Source organism: Cryptotermes secundus, unplaced genomic scaffold (genome assembly GCF_002891405.2).
Source record: "Cryptotermes secundus unplaced genomic scaffold, Csec_1.0 scaffold176, whole genome shotgun sequence".
In the NCBI taxonomy this organism is placed as follows: Eukaryota; Metazoa; Arthropoda; class Insecta; order Blattodea; family Kalotermitidae; genus Cryptotermes; species Cryptotermes secundus.
In genome coordinates, this window is record NW_019731569.1 from 18,969 (window position 1) to 44,498 (window position 25,530).

Sequence of the window (25,530 nt, forward strand, 5' to 3'; positions counted from 1 at the left end):
GGGATTTGATCCCATGACCTTCTGGCTTGTAGCATAGTGCCTCAACCATGTACCACATGCCCCCATGTTTTCATCATAGGAAAGAAAAACCATAAGTCAAATATGTATATTATGTGTGTGTGTTCATGTGTGCGTCAACTACAGGTCAGCAGATTGAAATATTACAACTTACAGCTGATGATAATAATAACATCTTTCTGTCCTACTCTTTGACTAACCACAGTTACCATGTCATCAGATTATAATTATGTTATCAGACCTAATAGCATCTGTGAAATTTGATGCATGGAAATACTGGTGGCAGTTTCAGTCAACTTCTGTGTAAGTTGATATATGGCTACATTGGTCAACAGTTTCAGTTGAACTGATCCCCTCTTGTTTCCTGCCTCACTAGTTTTTGACCAAAGCTAACTGTCAAACATGACAATGTGTTATAGTAAGCTCAAAATTTTATTGTCTGCATATGTGATTTTGCAGAATTAATCAAGAGTAGCACCCACTAAATACACTGATATCTATTGCAATTATGGATTCTGTGATGGCAGCAGCAGAGAGGAGGTTGGGCAATATTGAAGATATTTTACAAACTGCAAAATCCCAAGCAAACAAGTGTTTAATAACACACATCATAGATTACAGGGAAAGGGCAGGCATTCCACATAACAGAAACATGCAACAGGATAGCCCACTACTGTGGAAGAGTGCACACTGGTCTTAGTACAATGTAGCCTGACAATCAGTATTTGAAGAATTTGTAGTTAACTTGGTGAATCTGAACTGGGGGTATGTCAAATAACACAATAAAAATTTGTGTCCTTATTTGCAGCAGTCCATGCCCCTGATCCAGGCAATTATAGTATCACCTTATAGTATCAATATATTTAAACTACAAAAAAAGGCCATAACAATTATTACAAATTCCAGAAATAGGGATTCCTGTAGGGAGTTGTTTAAGAAACTAGATATATTACCGTTTTATTCTTAGTATATATTTTCATTACTAATTTTTGTAATTGATAATATTTCCTTTTTTAAAACAAATTCAGAGTTATGTGATATCAACACCAGAGGTAAAAATAATTTTTACCCTTCACAACCAAGGTTGTCTGTCTATAAAAATGGTGTTTATTATATGGGTATAAAGGCATTTAATCACTTACCTCTTTGCATAAAAAAATTGACTGATGATAAGAATCAATTTAAAAATACTCTAAAAAATTACTTTCTATTGAATTCTTTTTATTCACTGAATGATTTTTTTAATAATATTTACTAATTTTAATGTGAATTTTTAAGATTTTATGTATCATAGGTGACTTATTTTCGCATAAATATGTTATCATCTACCTTTTGGTATGATGATTTTTTACAATATTAAATTTAAGATGTTATGTTTAATGTTAAAGTAAGAAGATAAGCATTTTGGTTTATTGGTTTATTGTTTGATCTGACCTATGCTTTTTTCATAGCATGTGTATTTTAGTTTCTTGTCTGTGACTGGTTCTATATCCGTCAGGCGTATTTGTAACCCAGACTGGATCGATGGAATTTTACAATAAACTAAACTAAACTAAACTAAGATTTTCACACTCAGTTTTGCCTGTGGATGCTTATTCATCATCAGATTCTTCATGACACACTGTTCAGTCATGAAGTACATTTCAATCAGGGTGGAATTAATAATACATGTAATTCCAATTTATGATCTGCCAATAGTACTTACAGGATCACTGAAAGCACCTCCAGACAATTCTAAGCAAATGTTTCACGTGGTCTGATTGACTCGTTAATTTTGGAAGACTGTCTAACTCCAGCTAACTATGTGCACTTACTAATAAATGGATTGGTGATGGAGACAAGGCTCAGAGTGTTCTGTCAGCATGATGGGAGTGCCTCCACATTTTCGTTTTGAAGTTATGGCTTATAAAAATCAATATTATAGGAATCAGGGTATTGGCCTTTCTGGTCCAGTAACTTGGCTATTGAAATCTCTGGACTTAACCATGCTTCGGTTCTTTTGTTAAATCTTATGAAACAGATGATCTAGAAGATCAAACTATAGGACTGGAATTATTGTGTCAAATTATGGATGTTGGTACTTATATAAAACAACACTCCAAAATTAAGCAATGTGCAGTAAAAGTTTTAAAACTGAGTAATACTATACATTGAAGACTGGTGGACTTTTTCTGATATTTAACTTCAGGTAAATCTTGCAAAATATACCAACAGATTCACCTAATTAATACACTAATTTATTTTCGTATGTCTGCACATAACACATTTATATCTCCTCAATGGCTAGAAACAGAACCAGTGCCATACTCATGATTTTTACTTGACATTATCTGACATTTCACCTGAAGTATTGCTGACTTGTCGTGAAACACACACGTTGAAAGAACATTCTTCAGTATCCTTTACTAATATTCTTTCTACTCCTGTAACCCCTTTTGTAGGCACCTGCTGCCTGTCTTCTCTAACCATTTAAATCTACTGTGACATCATTTTCTTATTGCAAAGAAGAAAAATTTTACTGATATGTGATCTCCAAGGCAGTTGCTTGGATGTGAATATGGTCTTCTTGGATGTAGCATGTGGAATTCTCTAGGTATACACCAATATTTTAGAGAAATATGTGTCCTCATCTACAGGGTCTTAAAAATTAAATTTTCCTAACATTTATTGATGACAACTTGTTAATATGGATATTACATTATTTCAAAGTGCTCAAGAGACTGCATTAAGAAAGCAATTTTATTGTAAGAGTCACATTTAGTGTTCTCATGTTATGAGCAATGATACAGCCAAGTTTTCCTTATCGCACTAACCCCCTTTCACAGTCTGTAGCAAATATTTAAATCAAGATCTGTCTCTTTCACTAGCATTGCTATTTGCTTACCATATTCACAGAGATAGCGGGAACTTCCGTCAGTGGGGGATGTAACTCAGAAGTCCTGTTCCCCATTTCTGACAAGAATTTCAGACCTTCAGCTCCACTAACACACTTCTTTATATTATCCACATCCAGGCCAGATCCACACTGAAATATTATGTACTATATTTCACATTCTTTTTTTAAATTCAATCTTTTGATGCTATGAACAACACATCTCACTCAAGTGCTGACCACTTATAAACTAATCATCTTATGTGTGTTATATTAGTCCTGTATGAGCCTTCAACAAAACTACTTGCATTATTTCACAAATGGCAATTCTATTGCCATGCGATCATAAAGAGAAAAGTTCTCTATACCACTCTCAACATTGAAAGGGTCAACATTTAATTTGTGCTACTTGAATTTGAATTTATTTACATTCCATAAATCCAAGCACTGGTAATAATATTTCAAGCTTTTAGATTAAAATGTACAGTAAGGCCAAATTATTTTAAGTAAAAAAATATTGCTTACTTCATCCACAGGATATGTTGCATTGGTGACTTGAGTGATATTCACTGTTGTCATGAGGCATGTTAAGTACTTAAAAATGTTCGTCTCATCATGAAACACATTTATAGCACATGCCTGAACAATGTTTCCATAACATTCTCTTGTCCCATGTTGACATTCAAAATGGTAGGTATTATTACTGTACCACTGCAAAAATATATACATTTATAAAACTATTTTTCTCATTAACAGAATGCATACAATTTATTCCAATATAAATTTCAGATTTCATTTCAGCAGTTTGTGAGTTTATGTGGTCATGCTATGTAATTTGGGTTGTCTGTATGTGAAAGTGATTATAGAGATCAAATTTGTCAAATGACAATTTCTAACAATTTTCTGATATTAATGATGATTGTTACCAATAATGTAATGTTCTCATATGTGATAACTAAACTGTTCTTAGAAACTTTATGACCACTGAATACTTGTAATACTCGTATTATTTGTACTGTGTAGCTGTGAAACAGTTTCACTCCAAGTCAATAAGCTTAAATTTGTGTACAATCTAAACTAATGGACATTTATCCATCCTATTTCAAACTTTCTCTGGTTACTATATGTACTTAAAACGTAACTGAAGGAGTACTATTTTCTGGGATGTGAAGCTGTTTAATCTGGTTTGTTGGTCGGTTGGTTGGTTGGCTTACCCTTTGACTCTGAAGATGGAAGCAATACATTCTTCTGAAATATTAGTAAATTTCTACCAGGTTAAATGGAATCACAGCTCAGAATATAATACTCTTCACAGTCACTGCAGTGAAAACCTCAAATCCAGCACAAATTTTGGGTTTCAAGTAAGAAGAAATTAATTTGGTCATTGTGGCGATTAGCTAGACTTTATTTTGGTCCATCAATCATGTCACGTGCGTTTATATAGCACACAATATCAGTTACAGATATTTTTAAACGTCTCATATAATATACATATATCATTAGTAAAGAAATTGAATAGCCTTAACCTGAATTATGCATTAAACATTCTAATTCTCCCTAATTCACAGGCCTCACCCATGATCAGTGAAAAGTCATGGCTGATGACTGTAGCATTATGCTTCTCATGAGAGAGAAATAGGGAAGTAGGAAGTCACACATTCTTAATGGACCTCTTTTGAGGTTTTAGGGGAATTCATCTATGACAGAACTGATAATAAAATTAAGGTAACCTATGGATCTCAGATTGTACCATACTTACTTGTCTGGCTTTTCCATATGGGACAAATTCAATGTTTAAATATTTTCCAAGAGCCCTGTATGTAGGATCCAGCTGATCCTTGAAAAATCTGATACTATCAGGGCATAGAGATTCATAATAGATGGTTATGGGTAACTTCTCATCTGAAGATGCACTGTGCATTTGGTGGTGTGTATGGTCATGACCTTCATGAGCCTACAAACAAGAAAAAGCAAAAATTCACAGTTATATTTATGAAATGTGAACATATACAATATATATTAGGAAAGAGGCTAGAGAATTTATTATAGTGGCCGTTGCAACTCCTCCCCGCGACTGCATCCGTTCTGCGGTGGTATGACTCACGGCAAATTGCAGCTGCGGCGCGCACTTGATTGTACGCACTGTACATGACAGAAAAAATGTTGGCAGTAAGCTACTATTCTGTTTTACATATTGGTACACATAAAGAACCAATCTATTTAAAATGCCATAAGCAGGTGAAAATAACCACAGGTTCAGTTTCTGGAAAATAAACCACAACATAATTCAGAACAAATTTTTTTGAAAGACATTGAAATAAGCTTAAAATAATGAATTTGACCCTATGCAGTACACCAAATTAGCCATGCTAATGGAAAGGAGAAATGGTGCACAGAAGTGAAAACAGTGATATACTATGAAAAGATACATGATCAAATAATTTGAGGTGAATTTATTTTTGTTGTTTATTTTATAATGTTCTGTTGTTGGGCGTTACCTAGCAACGACCGCTGTTTACAGAGTCAATGCTTAGTAATATTGAAAGATAATTCTTGGCATAATTTTCTCTTTCTTTATTTCTGCATTAGGATGTTCGCCTCAGGAGGCAATATATTTTCTTGCTGCTACACAGGAGTTTGTTCCGTGTATTTAATCGCCATAATCATAAGTAGAAATTGTAAATTATGTCACTTATTCATAAATTAATTCATTTTGCACTAGTACCTCTTCTCTTGATATGATCTACAGTGTCTTAGAAACGACTTAGATATATATATTTAGTGTCCATTGTTTATCTTCCATCAAAATTGCAACACAATGATAAACGATGGACACTAATTTGAACAATTGCAACAGGATGCTGAAATACAGAATCATAGATATATTTATTTAGCACTCAAATTCATGACATGTATTTCTTGCAATTTTTGAAAGGAGGGGAAAGAACTGATCTTCCATTTGATAAAATACGACACATTTCCCTTTTGAACAATAAGACTCCGACACACAAAACAAAAGCAGTTATCAGAAAAAATCTCTATGTCTGACACTGAAAAATTAATGTCTGACTTGAGATTGCGAAATTTTCTTTCTTGCTTCTGTCACGAAACTTCAAGAATCACACATTCCTAATTTTAAGTAATGCAAAAGAATCTGTCCCTTATTTTTTATGGGATACAGATAAATACAGAAGGATGGAGAAGATCAGTTGGACCAATTATGTGAGAAATGAAGAAGTGTTAATTAGAGTCAGTGAGCAGAGGAATATCCTACTAATCTAATTAGCTAATCTCATTACATATTTTTTGTGTAATTTTTTCTATTTCTTTGTATCTTACTTTTTCTCATTACTGACTGTGACATTTTATTGTTTTTGTACAATTATTAATTCATTTTCAATATGTACTTTTATTTTGGCTATCAATTTAAGACTCCTATAAGTAAGAAAGTTATATGGCAGAGTATCCTCACCCCTTTAAGAATTATATTCAAGAGAATTGTACATTCACTTTTTCTATTTAATAAATTGTAAGATTACAGTTAATGTGCTGAGTTGATAATATTCTAAAATTGACATTAAATAATTCAATTTGGGCCCAATTATTATACATACTCTTTTAATAAACCTCTGTTCACAATTGCTTACATGAACTACTCAATGAAGGCAGTGTAAATAATTTATTTCTGTGTTTCAGAGTTCCATGTCTATATGCAATGAAGTGGTGCATGATGGGAATACTGCAAGCTATACTACTGGTTGTAAACACTGCCAAGGTTAAGTGAATAGTCATTTATCATGCGATGGTGACACATCACGGATGAACAGAAGAAGGTGCAGAATGTTGCTTATTGAACTGTTTCTCGAAATAATGTCGTTTCCAGTATTTCAAAGGCAAATGACTGTAAACTGTTTTACTATACTGGTAGTCAGATTCTAGAGCCCATGAAATTTTTTAAAACCTCATTCAACACAGTATCCTGTAATGTGGTATAAGAAGTTTGCACATGTCCAGTCCAGTACATATTTCTTTACTGAACATAAATTTGAAACTGCTCAACAAACCAATGATATGATCTTGAAAATAATGGTGAATGAAGAACAGATAACAGAAGTCCTAACTTCAGGGTACAAAGCTTTAATAGAATTAATATGTAATAAGTCTGTTGCTGGATTTTGAAACTGAACCACCAGAAGAACCACAGTCAGGGATAATAAGAACTGTTAACCTTGGTTAGCCTATCCCAAAAACTCAAAATGTTTGTAACTGGGCTAATCTTCAAAAGAAACCTGAAATCCTGTCTGGGAACCCGATGAAGAAGAAACGCGAAAATTTGGATATGAAAAAAGAGGTTAGAGGAAAATGGTTGCTTAGAATGAGAAAAAAGAAAATAAAATTTGATCCAATTGGATGAGGCCGTGAAAAAGGAAAAACAATTACAAGAAAGTGAATTTGATAGGTACATTTTTTGATGATGACTCATATCATGAAGTTCAGTCATTGAAAATGCATATCTGAACTGCAGAAATTCTGGAAGAAATTGCGAGTTTTTGTACAAAAAAGAGATAGACAGAAGCAGCAAGTTTTGACATGCATGTATAATGTTCAGTGTAAACTATAATGTTTGTTCATCTAATTCAGTTGCTAGGCTTAGGTACTTACTTTGCTTAGGTACTGACATTTGTGTGGGTTAATTTGCATTTGGAAAATGGTGTGAGGTTACTCTCATACTTTATTTCACTTCCATAAATCCTATCAGGAGTTACAAACTCATGTGGATGTGGAGATCGTCTTGGTTACAAATTTGGCACAAGATACAACTTGTCGTACAAATATCATAAACATTCTAATACAATCCATTACAAGTAAATTACAAGNATGGCACAGGTATAAACAAAGAAAAGTCACATAAATATAGAACATTGTAAATGTTTCACATCAGCTGGAAAATAAATTTTCCTTTAAGTTCGCAGAATTCGCCCACTTTCCTCTATTACCCTCATCAGCAATTGGAGTCTCTAGCTTCAATATTTATCGAGATAAAGAAGATAACGCAAACCTCCATTTCAGCCGAAACGAGTTTTTTCGTATTATAAATATTTTTGAAGTATGAAAATATGTAGAAATAAGTGTACAAATTACTTTTTCTTTTTAAATGATCGAGCGACCTATCTGGATGACTTCACATGGAATGACCCATATGAACATGGCGGATGTCATGTATGAAACTTTTTTTACAGTTAAGATTTTATTTTGGCTTTGTGAACGCAGATTGGCACGTTAACGGAACATTTTACCATTCATTTGTAACCACTATTGCAGAGATCGAGTAAAATCGTACCTGGAAATGATGAAATGAAAATATTTGGGGGAGGGGGTAAAGATTCATATGAAGGTTATATTCCTGCTCTTGCACAGGAACTGAAGGAAATAACCAGTAAATTTGTCTTTACCAAGATGCAAATCAATTGTTCATACATCATACATCAGATGCAATGCTGCAAAGCTTATTTAACTACTGGATAACAACACTACTTTGAAAATATTTACTTTCAGATCTGTTTGATATCCATTTATTAAAAAAAACCTTTGCATATACTTAAGAGGTATGTACTTATTTATGGAAATTATTCGCACGTGTTTCATAAATAACTGAAAATTTAGTATTTCGACCCAAGTTNAACTATCTTCTGCTGTTGCTAGTGTACGGGGGAAACAAACACTATCTTCTGCCGTCACTTGGATACCAGGGGAAATCCAAACTATCTTGTGTTGCTGTTAGGATTTATGGTAGAATCCAAACTGAGAGAACCTTGTTCTGTTGCTGTGACACGGGGGAAAATCCAAACCGATTTCTATTGTTGACAGGATGCGGGGGAAAATCCTACGTGTCCCCTTCATTTGTTAGTTTAGGATGTGGGCCTTATACATATTGTTGGGAAATTGAGACTACTTTAGTTCAAAAGTTGCGCATCGGTAAGGCAACAAATTAATTAATTTTTTTTACATATTAATGCTTCTAGACCGAACATCCCCTAAACCGAAGACATTTAGTCAGAATTAATTTAACGTTGCAGCATATTTTATGAAGGAACAGATCCTAATGCACATACCAAACATGTTGGCTAGGACCGATGCTCTATGTAACCTTCATATAAATTTCATGTCGAAATTTATATGAAAAACTTCTTGAGTGATGTGTAAACTAAATGTTCCGTTCTTGTAGTCACGGAGTTCGTAGATAATGTTTGCCTTTTGGCAAGAAAAATAGAAACATTCTCCTTCCACTTAACCATCTCAGTGCCCCATTCTCGACCAGTTCCTTTAAGCCGTGTGTCCCGTGTCGTAGATTTACGGCACGTCCCTGGGAGATCTCTGAGCAAAATTAGGCAAAGTTTCCCGCCCAGGTAGTTTCCAATTCCTCCGGTAGATGGGAAAGTATCGGGGACCACTGCCAGAGAGGTGGCCGACCTCGCTGGCAGAATGGGGCTGATAGCGAGCACCAGTACCGGAAGGGCATGGCGACTGGTTGAATATTAAAGGGGGGCGTACAATAGACTATTAGTCGCGGTGCATAGGGAACCCCACCCCCTCCAATAATGATAATAATAATAATAATAATAATAACTCACAATTCAAGCCTGAAAGCTCAGGCTTTTTGAGCAGCAGGCTCCTGACAGTCATTGCCCTTCACGCCCCTCATAAGGGTGCTGAATGACTGAAAAACTCTCGCCATTAAAGTCCCTCCCGGAGGGCTCGTTCCCTGAATTTTTCCGCCCTTAAAAATTCCAAGACCTCCACCGGGTTTGAACCCGCGTACCTTGAGTCATGAGGTGGGAACGTTACCCCTAGACTACGGAGTTTGTGAATTTGTTGAGAGCCTGCTGTCTGTGCTCCTCTGCGACCGTTTTTGTATGTAATCCTTATAGAACCGGACCACTGGTTTCTTGCGCAATAGGAAAGCATTTCCAAAAATATATCTTTCTAGGACATTTACGTAAGTTCTGCAAGGATAAAAGATAATATGTTTACTTCAACGGAAAGTCAGAGTGTACGAACAAAACGAATATACTATCCTACAATTATCGCCCTTATCGAGAGTGTGTCTGATAATTCTGATATATTAGTAAACCGGTATACAAAGGGGGGGGGGTAATTAGCCCATATACATATGTAATTTGCGCCTGAGGAACCTGAAGTCTACCTTCATATAGACTAGTAAATGTCTGCAGTACTACGTTTTCATGTTTTATGCACTTCAAAGTCCATTGTCCCATTCCACAATATTTACAGGAAACTGGGTTTGGTTTGAAAACTCAGTAAGATCCCCCACAGCAGCTTATTACTTTAACTATATTTTGAAGCATATTATCTTCCTGTAGACACTCTCTCATTTTTTTCTTACAGCCTGTGTTTAACGTTTCGTGAATTGACGTTGAAGGATAAGACAATTTTTACATTCATCGTGTTCAACAAGCAAAACTAATTATGCTATAGGTCGCAGGTACATGCAATCCTTCAAAACCGATACAGTCGTCCCCTTATGGCAATTCAGTTGCACTTGATGATCAATGAGAGAGTAAGCTGAAAAAACTAGAAGGTGCCAAAAGCAAAATTGCACACAAATTCCAAAATTGTAAGATTTGAGGCTTTCACAGCGGTGACTATGAAGAAAGCAGACTGCTTTTACCGGTTCTCACGGTCTCTTCGCTTGCAGATTTCTTATATTTTTTCTTCTACCCTGAAGATGGAGGCGATACGTTCCTCCGAAACGTCGGTTAACACCACATATACACGGTGCGAAATCCCAGAAGACTGCTTTCTTCAAATTCCAAAATTCTTTGTTTAGTCAGAGTAAAAACTGGTAACACATTCATATTATACAAACAACGACCATAACTGTAGTTATATATACATAATATATTATAATCTTTACCCCCCAAAGCTGTCTCCACCTTGTCGTGATGGTGGGGCTTGCGTGGCTCTGTGACCTTGAGAGCTATGCTGGCGGTAGTTTAACTACCGGTACGGTCATCCATGCAGGAAAGGTCAAAGGGTAGAGCCCAGACTAAGAGAGATACCTTGGTCCACCAGGTTGGGGGTTGGGTATGAGGCTAACAACCTCATCCTGTGAAAAGAATTTTGTTCAGAAACCTAACAACCAACCTCGGGTCATCATGCGTGGGTCTATTCCTATGGCAGCTAGCACTGGTTGTGGAGACTGGTCGTAGAGGAGGCCAAGGCTCACCCAGGGCTGTAGCGCCGAGCGGTAGGTAGATATTATAATTTTTATCTTTTAGGAAGGATGTGAACTAAAAAGCTGCATGCAGTTTTAAAAATACTTCTGTTCTTAATTTCATAAAAAATATCATTTTCATTTCTTAATGCTGTCCCCCCCCCCAAGTTCTTCTAACATGCCATCTTTTGATATTGCTGAAGTACATGTATTTTTAATCTTTACTATGATATTCTCGCAGCGTTTTCAGTTCATGAAGAAAGTTACACAAACAAAATTCTCCGGCATTTCTGTTGGATTCTCACACTACACAAAGTAGGGACTTAGATGCCTCAAGGTAACTCCTCACGTAACCAGGTTTTTCAGGCTGTGCGCTTCACAGTCATGGCCCATATTGCAATGCCTGAGGCCAAGGAGTGGGAAAATAGGGAGACAACATAATATAAATCTTGACATCTAAGTAATTAGGTATGGTGTGATGTTGTAATAGTTGGTGACGTGTACTACTACGTGAACAGAAGCAGCAGAAAACATGCCATCCGGTCACTTCTAATGGTATTCCTTCTCTTACACATGCCTACGAGCGGCTGCTGATAAAATTGGGTGGCGAAGTGGTGTTAAAACGTAGCAGATCTGATTCTGTTCGAGGTAGGCTATCTCTGACAAAATTAATTTTATTCAGCGAATGTAGATGGCGTTTTTTCTTGGGTTAGAAAATAACCGTTCATGTCCACTTTGCGTCAAACCTGTAGTTTGCCATTACGTCCATTTCAGTGCATAGAATCTATCTACCTATATCAACTGCATATAAAATGCAGTAAAAGTAAAAAAAGAAAAGTAAAGCTATCCCTGTACCAGGCCGTGAAGGCCCATAGGGTTGTGAGACGTTGAGGGTTCCACATTATCTATAAAATCGGCTCATAGATGGCGGTAAGTTTGTCAGTATACATTTTAAATATATGTTATCTTTTTTTTTCTTTTATTTACATGTTATGTTGTAAAATTCTAAGTTATTGTTAAGTACTTTTTGTTAAATAAAATATATATTAAAAATCTATCTATCTATGGCACTACAGCCCTCGTGGACCTTGGCCGCTTATCCAGTTTATTAATTGCATACACAGTCAGTAGGACTCCTTGGATGGGGGATCAGTCCGTCGCAAGGCCGCCACCTACACACAGGACAGCATAAACACAGAATAAACGCATACAGACATCCATGCTTTGAGTGGGATCGAACCCACGATTCCAGTGTTCGAGTTGGCAGAGACGGTTCATGCCTTAGACCACACGGCCACTGTGATCGGCATGAAAGGTAAAGTTGTCCCTGTACTTAATTAGTTAAGTACTAATGGCTTGAAGACATATAAGGGAGTGGAGGTATAGCTCAACCTTTCTTGACCTCGGTACTAGATGGAGGTGAATGGTGAGCTTCACGCTCCTTCTGTTCCCGGTACCCATTGGATAGGAGGCTGATGAACCCCAGAACAGGTCTGAACGCCGTGGAGAAGAGAAAAGTCTTGCAGCACCGGGAACCAAACCTGGGACGTCAAGCCCGTAGCCCGCCTATATACCAAAGGAGTTAGCCAGGCTCGCTACATAAAAGCTAGGTACGATAAATTTGAAGATGCATACGTAACTATTTATCATACCGTCTAATTATTTTATGTTTTTCCTCCTTTATAAGAAACCGAGTTCAGAAACTGTTCAAGCAACTGTGAAGAAAGCAGTCTTCTGGGCTTTGGCGCCGTGTATATGTGGTGTTAACCGACGTTTCGGAGGAACGTATCGCCCCCATCTTCAGGGTTGAAGAAAAAGTATAGGTAAATCTGCAAGCGACAACACCGTGAGACACGGTAACGCTCAAATCTTACATAGTGTTCAAGCAACTGATTCCGTATAGACTGGTTTTCAGATCTCAGCAGACGCAAGCACACCATCTCAATAAGAAGTAAGATGAGCTTCGAGCTGGTACGGCTGAGTTTCGTTTCAGTTATGGAAGTGAGAAAAATTCATGACTCTAAGTACTTCCTGAAAGCATTTCAGCTTCGCTTACTGGTTAGGGATGTTCATGAACAAGTTCGTGCTGCCAACTTTCTCTTGTATACCTGCACGTGAACACTGGAGACCATGCAACATTCGCTTCATGCAGAACTTCACGAAAATTAACCAGCTTCCTTCGCATCGTTAGGAAAGAACGCGTTCTCATTTATACATGGTCGAAAAACCTGAAGAAAATAAATCATTCGGAACATCTTTGGGTGGATCTCAAATGGTGTGGGAGTCTTTGGAATGAATTCATTGGGTTCAAGAGAGAAACCAGTGACGGTCTTCAGTAAACGCGACAATGAACCTCCGCGTACAACGAAATGAGGGGTCTTTTAGACTAACTGAACAAGTTTTAGTATCCCATAAAGGCTTCTGACGGTAACAGTAGCAGAGAGGTTTAAGGCAAGTACTGTCTTCGCCCGATCGGAAGTCAGGATCATGCATTCGAATCCCACTCAGGGCATGGATGTTTCTTCTGTGTTTGTGTTGTCCTGTGTTAGGTAGACGTCTTGTACAGAGCTTATCACCCATCCAAGGAGTCCTACCGTCTGTAAAAATGATCAAGAAACTGAGAGATCAGCCCTCTGCTCCAGGGAGCAAGAGGAGAGAGAGAGAAGAAATGGATTCTGGCCCACGAAGTTCATTAAGTCAGTCCCTGAACCGAATATATTGAAGTACTAACTTACGTTCCAAGATGTTATTGGTCCAAAGTAAAAGAGTTAGGATTAGTTATTCATGTATTTACAATACATTGTATAATAACGATTTTATATATGATCTGAATAAAGTTATAGCATGCTACTCTGAGATAGTGATACGTGATTATATTATGTATCGAATATGTAAGACTATTTGTAGTTAACAGGGGTTCATACATACATATATACATATTTTGGTGTATATTTACAGTCTAGAAACGTATGTTTCTGTATAAGATTTGGAAGAAACAAGCTGACTTAGAGCCGATCACAATTGTCGGGAAGTCTAAGGCATAAACTGTCTTAATCTGCTCGAACACTGGGATCGTGAGTTCGAATCCAACTCGAGGCATGGATGTTTGTGTGTATTTATTTTGTATTTATGTTGTTCTGTGTGTAGGTAGCGGCCTTGCAACGGGCTGATACACCGTCCAAGGAGTTCTACCGACTGTGTATAGATTAAGAAACTGAAAAATCGGCCAAGGACTGCAAGGGCTGTAGAGCCATAAATAGATAGAGAGACATACAAGGATATAATTGTAGGAATGCAGGGTTAAAACGTTTTGGTGTCGGTGCGATACAGAAAACGTGAGTACACCAAAGGATGATGACTTGAAATTATATGCTGAATATGTTTTCCATTGAGTTATTATGCGTCGGCATTCTGAAATGCTTGTGACAGTGACAACATGCGAGCAACAAGCTACATCAGCATTATCACCAGTTTAGCCAGAGCCAAAGAATCGGATTTTGGAGTTGTGTCCAATATTGCATAACGGGGCCCTGAAAAATAAAATTTTGACCAATAATCAGTATCATAGCTGCATGCTCACAAGAGGAAGTCTGTCCTGTAGACCAATTAGGATTTTTTATTATTATTTTTTTAAATTCGCTTAGTCGGGGGGAGGGGTGGAGTCCAGCTGGGTCCACCAGGCACGGCGGCCACTGATTGGCCTATTGTACCTGCCCCGGGTGATTATGATGATGGAGAATTTGTTGGAATGAAGATTGGCAGGGGAAACCGAAGTAGTCGGAGAAACCCCGCCGCAGCGCCACTTTTCCCCCCACAAATCCCACTTGACCAGACCAGGGATCGAACCCGGGCCGCCACACATGTATTAGAAACCTGCCACTTGCGCATCCCTGAAAGATATTGTAGGTCGGATACCGGAAAGTTTCCATTTCAGCATTCCAGTTCCTTTCAACCTTATGTGCTGCAGTTCATGTCAAATTAACCATTCACGTTTACAAATTAGCCTTGACACTTTTTTGTTTCAAAACGAATGGACCGGAGTTGCACGGTCTAGATATTGTCAGAGTCGATAAGTAATCTAAAAAATAACCGTAAGTTAATATTACAAAGCTTTCAAAGTAGCTCCAAGAGTCAAGAAAATGATGGTGATGGTCACAGCTTTCACACCCCTGGCCTACTTCATTTATTGCTGCCTAACATGTTTGCGTGAGTCATCTTTATCACAACATTGTCTTCCGTTGCTGTATTCATGACGCTAGAACACGTGTAAACAACGTCAAATGAGTGTGCATAATATTTGTCTATATAACTGCTTGCACGTTAACAATTTTTAAGGCACCATGAAATGTTAGAAGAAATTTCGAAATTTACAGTTTGATAAACAAGCCCACTACTACGGGTAAATATTAACAGATAACGCAATTGCTATTTCTGTTTACTATCATCAGCTTCGTGGTGTTGTGACAAATTATTAGGTATTTGTAGTCAGCGAGATGTTTTTGTTGACATATTTCTTTATTTTATTAAATTCATACGCCAGATTTTATGTTTAATCGAAGACGGTGTTAAGTCTGTTTACTGAATAAGCTCCTGGTTGGAAATTACGGTGATTGTTCCAAAAAATAAGTACACACACTGTGATTCGGGAGAACATAGTTATCTTCCAGAGGATGTGAAAGTAATACTTCAAGCATAACTCACTCCATACATTCATCTACGTGTAGTTACGGATACAGGAAATTAGTAAGAGGATTAACTGGTAGAATGTTTCATTGTAGAACTTTCAATTTACAAGTAACAGTACAGAAGGAAAAAAAAATCTTGTAATACAAATTATATTATTGAAGAATTGTGAATTCTCAAACTCCTGCTAGTGGATCGGTCGATTTTCAAAGTTGGTTTACATNGGGGGGGAAATCTTGTATTACAAATTATATTATTAAAGAATTGTGAATTCTCAACCTCTAGGCAGTCTCCCATCTCAGTTTTCATTTCTGGAGAGACACAAAGTTGTCATTGTGCACAGAAGAACAGAAGAAATGCTGTTAAAGGATGTTTTCACATTTTGGATGCTACATGACACTTGAGGAAGAAACTAGTGAAATGCTACATTTGGAGCCTAGCTTCGTATGGGGCTGAAACATGGACACTTAGGGCAGTAGATCAGAAACACTTGGAAAGCTTCGAAATGTGGTGTTGGAGAGGGATGGAGAAGATCAGTTGGACCGATTATGTGAGAAATGAAGAAGTGTTAATTAGAGTCAGTGAGCAGAGGAATATCCTACACGAAATAAGAAAACGGAAGGCTAATTGGATCGGTCATGTTTTACGCAGAAACTGCCTTCTAAAAGAAGTTATCGACGGAAAGATAGAGGGGCGGATAGAAGTGACAAGAAGACGTAAGAAGATGCTGGATGACCTTGGGGACAGAAGAGGATACTGTCATTTGAAGGAGAAAGCTCTAGATCGCATTAAATGGAGGAATTGTTTTGGAAGAGACTGTGGACCTGTCGTCTGACAGATTACTGATGATGATGACATGACACTTACGGAACAACCATGAAATTATTTGGAGCTACACAGATGGCACATTGAACTGTGCCTGTGAGCGTGTGAACGCTGAAGTCCTACCATCTGATCATGGTTTTAGATAAGGCTTTGTACTCCTTTAACTTCTTTATTGCTAGTGAGGTGGGACTAAGGCCCTTGTACTGCGGCCATTTCTGGCCTATTATACCAGCCCTAGGTGATATGTGAGGGTGATTGTGGATCAATTGGTGGAATGAAGATTGACAGGGGAAACCAAAGTACTCGGAGAAAAACTGCTCCAGCGCCACTTTGTCTACCACAAATCTCACTTGACCAGACCCGGGATCGAACCTGGGCCGCCGTGGTGGGAAGCCAGCGACTAACCGCTTGAGCTATGGCGCGGCCGCTCCTTTAACTTGGTAGCATATAATTGCTTGTATCGAGACACCAGAAATCTGATTATTGCATAAAATTTTGGAGAGACCTTTAATTGATTTTAGAAGAGACTAAAGCTATGAATAATCATGCCATTTGTCTAAGGAAAAATGAATTCGTGCCGACCCGAAGAGCATTTATTGGGTTGCGTAACACAGCCGACACGTTACAATATTATGTTGCCCGTATGAGGCTATGTATTAAAACCCGGTTGTTAAAACATCTACTCAAGGAGCTAGAACACAGGCCTCCGAGTACTATTCAACTTTTTGAAAGGATTTTTGTTTCTTACGTACATTGCATGATATATGGAACATGACAAGGTTATCGCATCGGTTGCTTGTCACGGGAATATTTATTGTTCGTCTGCTCGCTAAACTTATATACACGTAAAGTAAAAAGTAGAAAGATGTTGAGGGTCCTACATTATCTAGACAATAGGCTCACAGATGGCGGTGAGGTTGTCAGCCTTACGCGCCGGCTGCGCTTTACTCCCCAAGAATATTCCTGGTACTCATTTCTGTTGGAGGCTGAGTCGACCTCAGGGCCACAGTGCAGCTGGAAGGATTGGGCCAATTAAACATAATCAAATGACCTCATCGTGACTTGAACCCGCGACCTTAAGACTTGTAGCATAGTGCCTTAACCAACTATGCTACCGCGTGCCCCCTTACATATAGGTGCAATGGTTAATTAATAATTTGTAACTGCACTTCAGCCGAGAAATGTTAATAGCAGTAAACTTCGTGCCCGATTCTCACACTTTAGTCTTTTAGAGAATGCTCGTGTATGCTAACTTATTTAACAACATCTCTCACTTACAAAGTTTAACAGTATTCAATCGATGGTAAGTAAACTTATGTGACTTATAAAATTTGCTGAACCATATGTGGGAACTGCCCACATTCAAGCAAGTGTGACAACGCAAGCGTCGTTGCTTAGCAACGACAAGTAAACAACGGTTGCTAGGCAAAAGCAAGTAAACAGCGGTTGCTAGGGAACTTATAAACACGGTGTCCGGCAACAGCAGTACCTATTACGTAACCGTTTTCTATATGTCCGACTCTAGGTTATATAAGAAGACACATTTAGTGGGAGTTACAATTACAGTTCTACCGTTCTACAATTCTAGTTCAGTGTTCAAGCAGTTCACTATTGTTGTTATCCGTCTGTGTATACTGTGCAGCTGCAATAAATCCTATAGGACAGTTCAACTAGTGGTTGTCTCTTCATACGACATCCCACACATATTATCTTCTCCTGGTTGGAAAATCATTTGTTACAGAAACTTTTGGGGCACGCGACACCGTAGTTACTTGGGGCACTATGCTACAAGTCGGAAGGTCGCAGATTCGATACCTGATATCATTAATTTTCTCGATTGACCTACTCTTTCCAGTTGCACTACAGCCCTGGAGTCGACTCAGCCTGTAACCGAAATGAGTACCAGGAATCTTCCTGGAGGGTAAAGAGCGGCCGGAGCGTAAGGCTAACAACCTCACCGCCTTATGTCAGCCGATTATAGGATTTAATGTGGAAGCCTCGACGTCTCGACGTTTCGCTGAAACATAAAGAAAATAAATAAAGCTTCCTTTAGTAATGAACTTGCACTCCAGTCTACAAAATTTTGTAGCTCTTCTTGAAGGACACTGGGGTCCCAGCTGTGTTTCAGAATTACTGTGACACAGCTAATTATATTTCAGTGACGTATGTAACGTCTGGTCTAGAAAACCGAAATTAACGGCTGTGGGAACTCGGTGCTCTGACCACGTGACACCCTCTATCCACTGAAGTTGGCACTAATTTCGCCGACAAGCAGCGGCCGCTCGGTGGGTATAGTTCGCTTGTGGACTAAAACCACGGCGTTTGCTTCTTTTGTTTTTGAGGCACGTAAGGTCTGTCTTGCTCTGAGGTCCCCATTTATGACACTAATTATGTAGGAATGGTGAAAGAAATTTTTAATATATGTAAAAAAATCATGCAGTGTTCAAATTGAAAAATATTGCTCTCATATTAAAGTTTAAAACCAAGAACAATGAAATGGATTGTAGTGAAAAAGATTTTTCCCTCTTAACTTGAAACATGTGATGCAAAATGATTATTGCAGATATTAACCAGCTAACGTGGGATAAAAATCAAATGTTATATACATGGTCACCTGTGCTAAACGGATTGGTTTACGTATATTGCGACTCCCAAGGACATCTATATTGCGTTCATGTCACCACAGTCCTAATTAAAGATCATTTGCCTTGATGAATGCAACTGCGGCTCTACAAAATACAGATATGTTCAAGTTTTGTTATCAGCTCAGTGATAACTGCAGTACATGTATGGTTACAGGTACTCTTTGGAAGATGGATTCTATGTGTACCTGTATTTATTTTTTTGTAGTTTGTTCCTTTCGTCCGTCACAGAATTAGAATCAGTATGTTAATTTTCAGGGTGTTTGAACAGGTGCCTATATAAGCCTTGCTAATTGTGATAATTATAGGTTTAAAATATAGTATGCAAAAAGTCACTGCCGACGGCATTGTGTTCAGTACTTTTACTTTGAGCAATGAAAGAAGTGGGGAAAGTGTGCATGAGAAACTAATTGAAAAACAGTTTCCATTGTAAGTTAAAATGGAAACAGGGCAGCTGAAACTCTGCAGAAGCTTGAAGAAAGTAGTACATTTCAAAAATCGAAATTATTAAAAGAAAAGCTCAATTGAGTCAATTTTAATGGACCGAAATTTCATGCATTAAATAATTTTGTCTGCCAGTAAATACTGACTGGTTTATTATAAATAAAATTATGGTAACTGTTAGGCAACAAAGCCAGGTATCCAGATTTAATTCGTTAATAGACTTTGCAGAGTGTTAGAGCAATTTTATTGCAGGAAAAAGTAACACATATTTGCAGTCTCAAAAGTTACAGACACGAGATATACCGTGTAATCTTGTATTAGCGTTCCATTGTGTTAATATTTAAGACTATTTATACAATGATATGAGTCATATTCTGCTGTAATCCATTAAATATAAGACAAAATAACTGTCGGTTCACTGATATCGTAAGCATATTGTTTCGCTGGATACTTAATAAGCCTTCAATATCACATAAGTGTGAGAAAAAGAACAGAGTGACTATGAAAATGACAGATATGCGAACATATTATCTTTAGAATGGTGATTGATTGTAACGAAATAATATCGAATTAATAATAATAATAATAATAATAATAATAATAATAATAATAATAATCTACTGAACTTTGCCGTCTGGAAGAGTATCAGATTGAAAATTATTACTCACTGCTTATTGAAGATTGATCACGTTTAAAATGTCTGAACATTTAAAAAGTTCTACGAAAAATTAATAACTATGAAATTTCATATAATTCTGGAATGAGTCGAGAGGCATATATGACGTGGGAAGGAAGACACAACCGTTTAATTTATATGAAATGTTCAAAACTTTTAAGTTGATATTACTACGTATATTATCTTAATACTGAGTAAATTAGATTACAAAGTAAGATCTTGCACGGAAGAGAAAATTACGTTTCCATGTTTATAATTACGTGTATAATAAGACACAATCATAATTTCAGATCTTGTCACTCATGTCCATGAATTTTAGTTCTCATAAATTTCGCTGAAATTCATTCAAAATAAACCACAGAATTAAAAAAAGACTGAATATATTTTTTTTCCATAAAATGCATTTTTGAACACAAATACTTCCCACCGCGGCGGCCTGGGTTCGATCCCGGATCTGGTTAAGTGGGATTTATGGTGGACAAAGTGGTGCTGGGGCGGGTTTTTTCCGAGTACTTCGGTTTCCCCTGCCATTCTTCATTCCACCAAATTCTCCATCATCATAATCACCCGGGGCAGGCTACAATAGGCCAATCAGTGGCCGCCGTGCCGATTGGGCCCAGTTCGGCTCCACCCCCCATTAAGTGAATTAAAACTCAAAATTAATTAACACCAATAACTGAGCTATATTCCATTTGGGATGTCTATCGAAAATAAAATGGAGACAGTTATAAAGGCACGAGTTAAAAGCAGTTCACGCACTAACTGTTCAGTATATATCGTTACTCTAGCCACGCTCGGGTACACTGCATTCAGATAATCCAAGGGACTGTGAAAATGCCGTGTCAGCATCTATTCGGAATGAATTTGGGATTGAAATCATCATCCTCATGAGAGTAAAGAAATATAATGGGGGCTGATCATTCTCGCAAGCAGCTGTTTGCTTTCTCGTTTAAATACTTTAACAGTTCGTACATGGCCGTTATTTTGAAATTTTTGAGTTTTGGATCATCGTTTACAGTAGTCAGAATTTAGTGAATCGCTTATATTTCAAGTAGATTCTAAAGGGTTCTGATGATAGTGTATATCACTAACCCCAGGTTAGCTCTTTCTAAGGGGCCCAACTGAGTAGGTGTCTTCTACACCCTTCACCTGAGGACGGAAACAGTCCAGTTTCCGAAATGTCGTATTTTCTATTCTCTAGAATACCGGACGATGGAAAAAGTCCAAGAACCCAGTAATTCTGTGTACTATACCCGAATGCTTAGCAATTCTGCCCCATTTTCGGAAAATCTCGAATACGAATCTGTCAGAATGTTTTTCCCTTACCGTTCTTGTGCATTGTGAGATATTCATAGTAACAGCTTTGATCAGTGTAATTCTTGTTCAAAAGAATAAGTAATGTCACATCCGTCTGAACCCACAATACAACATGTTCACAGCGATTGCTTTGAATATTTATTCATGGATTACTTGATATATCTAAAAGAAAAAAAAACCGATGCTTGCTCCCGCGAGAATACAGCNAGCCACGGTTCTGAGTGTTAATATTTCAGCTTTGAGAAATTCATCGGTGAAAGTTACTATAGTATTTCTCTTTGGGTTCTTCTTTAAGACGATTGAACCTGATTGGTTGAACTACATTCCTTTAAATTTTTGAATATGCTGTTCGTTGCCATTCTTTTCTAATATGTCAGTTGTGTGCTACCCCGGATATTACTGTATGAGAGTTGTTCTTGAATAGTCTCCCAATATATCTTATAGTTCCATAATTGTAATTTATTTCACTTGCAAGGAAAAAACTTTTCGCTTGGGCAAGTTACTTCTCCGGAGATGAGACAGAATACTACGGCTTAGAATTTTCAGTCATGTTCAAGAAACGCTGACGGTTGCTCTCTTTGGGCGTGATATAGTGTAGTCCTGTTGATCGTTGGGGACATTTCGGAATGAACTGATAACTCAATATTCATACTAGAAAAAAGAAAACAAACTCCGTGGTCTGTAGTCCGCAAGCGAACTATACCGACGGAGCGACAGCTGTTTGTCGGCGAAGTTAGTGCCAAGTTTAGCGGAGAGAGCGTGTCACGTGGTCAGCGCAACAGATCCCCACGGCCGTTAATCTCGGTTTTCTAGACCGGAGCCGCTATTTCCTTGAAATAGCTCCTCAGTTATCGTCACGAGGCTGAGTGGACCCCGTTCCAGACCCACTACTTTTCAGAAAATCAGGTAGCGGCGGGAATAGATCCCGGGTCCTCTAGATCTGTAGCCAGGAACTCAGACCACAGAGGCGGTTCTTCATACTAGAAGATTACGAAAATGGAGGTACCACATTCCTCAGAAAGGCGGGGAATGATTTACCAGATAACAGCAGTCTATATCACAGTCACGAGATCGCAGTAGTTGACTAATTTTCCCCTGGTCTTAAGCCAACAAGTTTCTGCTTGTCGCCGTTAGTTTGTTTAATGGGCTTCACAGACATACGGAATAGGCTATAAATACTTAAGTCTGAACACACAGAGATAGGAACCTTCTTTCCTGGTATTATATTATAGCAGAACATTACGTTAAACATGAAATTACAGGATCCACGCTTTTGCAGGCAAATTAGAATAGCTGAACTAAAAAGATTCTAATAACTGTAATTTAAATTTTACATTGCATGTGAATGGCTATTTTTATTTTATACTAAATATTGCACATATCGAGTTACAATTTATATTGATCTTCCGAAATAAATTGTGTCATCCATTATTCCTGGACGAGGCAAAACCACAGAAGCCATAGATGCTATGAACAATTCACTGTCTAACGCAGACACGGGAAATAATTTTACTCTGTGCTGGAGAAATGTGTTTCGGAGTGACTGAAATCAGAGAGGCCTCCCGAAATATATAATTGGCTCAAATATCAATTAACATTCTCTCAAATTAAAGGATATATTCAAATTAAAACTTGTCAGTCAATTTGTAGAACGGTATCACAGCTTTGTAAGTTGTGCACTGAACATGTAGAATCTATGTAAGGTTTGAGGCTTTCACGGCGGTGACTATGAAGAAAGCAGTCTTCTGGGATTTGGCACCGTGTATATGTGGTGTTAACCGACGTTTCGGAGGAACGTATCGCCTCCATCGTCTGCTTTTACCGTTTCTCACGGTCTCTTCGCTTGCAGATTTCTTATATTTTTTCTTCTGCCCTGAAGATGGAGGCGATACGTTCCTCCGAAACGTCGGTTAACACCACATATACACGGTGCCAAATCCCAGAAGACTGCTTTCTTAATGTAGAATCTAATCTACTTACATTCAGTAATTAAAGAAAAAATTGTTATTGTATTTTAGTGCACATTTTATTAAATACTTAACTGCTTGTGGATATCTCGTATGTCGAACATTTCAAAACCAATTAAATTGCTATTACTTATGAAAGCAGAGTGACAATACGCATAGATGTATAAGAGAACAAAAACAGTATAACTGATAATTAATTCGGACAGCATATGCTAAAGCTGCTTCCACGAATGTAAGGTAACCTGGAATGAACTCCATCGACTTTATCGTATTCACTTATAGGCAAATAACAGTAGGAAATACGGATACGAGGTCTCCGGACAACTCGCATTTGTGTCAAAGTCTCAAATATCTTAGGATTAGAATGAATCACGACCGCCTCTGTGGTCTAGTGGTCAGACTTCCTGGCTACAGATCAAAGGGTCCCGGGTTCGATACCCGTCTCTACCAGATTTTCTGAGAAGTACCGGGTCTGGAACGGGGTCCACTCAGCCTAGTGAGGATAATTGAGGAGGCATTTCAAGGAAATGGCGGCTCCGGTCTAGAAAACCGAGATTAACGGCCGTAGGGAACCGTTGCGCTGACTATGCGACACCCTCTATCCGCAAAAGTTGGCACTAACTTCACTGACAAGCGGCGGTCGCTCGGTCGGTATAGATCGCTTGCAGACTACAGGCCATGGATTTTTTTTTTTTTGCTGTTAGAATGAATCATGTTACGTGCTGGAACACCGTGGTTAGGGCTGAAATGTTTGAGGAGTCGCATCCGGCTCACGGGCCCAAGGTTGTCGACAGCTCCGATGGAAGATCTCTATAGATATTCCTCTGGTAAAGCTGATGAGGTTGTTTACAACCTTTCGACTTCTTTCGTCTCCTTATGAATATATAACGGCAATAAATTTTAAGTAGTGCTAAGAAGTGTGTAACTCTACCTTCCAACCCATTTCCCAATAAGCCTCTGCCCAGTAAAATAATCTTTGTTAAAAAGGTTATATAATACCAGTAAAAAGGACAGGAATAAGAAGAATCTCTTCTTCTGGGATGTGGCGTCGTGTAGATATAATGTAAACCGACGTTTCGGAGGAACGTATCTCCTCCATTTTCAAGGTAGAAAAATCCGCGAGCGAGGAACCAGAGTGTGCAGTTGGCTGTAGCCATTCTGAAGATGGAGGCGATACGTTCTTCCGAAACGTCGGTTTATACTGAAGCCGGCATTCTTCATAGTCACAGCCGTGAAAACTTCAAATCTTACGAGATATGAATAAATGTAACTCCCCTATTTCATTTCTGCAGCAGACCCTCGATGTTCAGCAATATAAATATGGCCCCATGGTTTGTACTATTCTCATTTGTGATTATAATATTAGTTATATACACGAATTTAGAGTTCTATAAAAATAAATTGATTTAATTCAGTAATGGTATAGATACATGTTATTCGACTACAATTAAACAACGCATCAGATTAGCAGCTATTAATTTAATGAAAGAAAAGGGGAATGTTTTGTGCACTGCATCCTGCAAATAAATATCACTGTATTTTATAATTACCAATTGTTTGATACGGTAAATAAACTTTTAAATGGCTGTTATTCAGGGAACTTACGTGGTTGGCCTTATATTAATAAAATCAAACTACATGATTTACAGGCTCAAGAATAACATAAATTACAGAAGATTTTTACAGCTTTTCTGATAGATCGTCGGCTTTAATAGCTTATTATTATTATTATTATTATTATTATTATTATTATTATTATTATTATTATTGTATGCTGCTCTATTTGAAACTCAAATTCTCACATCGTGGTTTTTTTTTGTATGGGTGTGTTTGTTTCTGCATCTTATTCT

The 25,530-nt window shown here is 37.8% G+C and overlaps 1 protein-coding gene across 1 annotated transcript in view; it reads right to left on the reverse strand.

The window, feature by feature from the left end:
• The window catches only part of LOC111867067 (GILT-like protein 1), a 41,407-nt gene that overhangs the window by 3,338 nt on the left and 12,539 nt on the right, over positions 1-25,530 (reverse strand). Inside the window, exons 3-5 of the mRNA XM_023856549.2 lie at positions 4,650-4,844; positions 3,416-3,601; positions 2,903-3,043 (exon numbers count right to left, since the gene is read on the reverse strand). Of these exons, the coding sequence (XP_023712317.1) occupies positions 2,903-3,043; positions 3,416-3,601; positions 4,650-4,844 (522 nt within the window). The remainder of the gene's footprint in view (positions 1-2,902; positions 3,044-3,415; positions 3,602-4,649; positions 4,845-25,530) is intronic.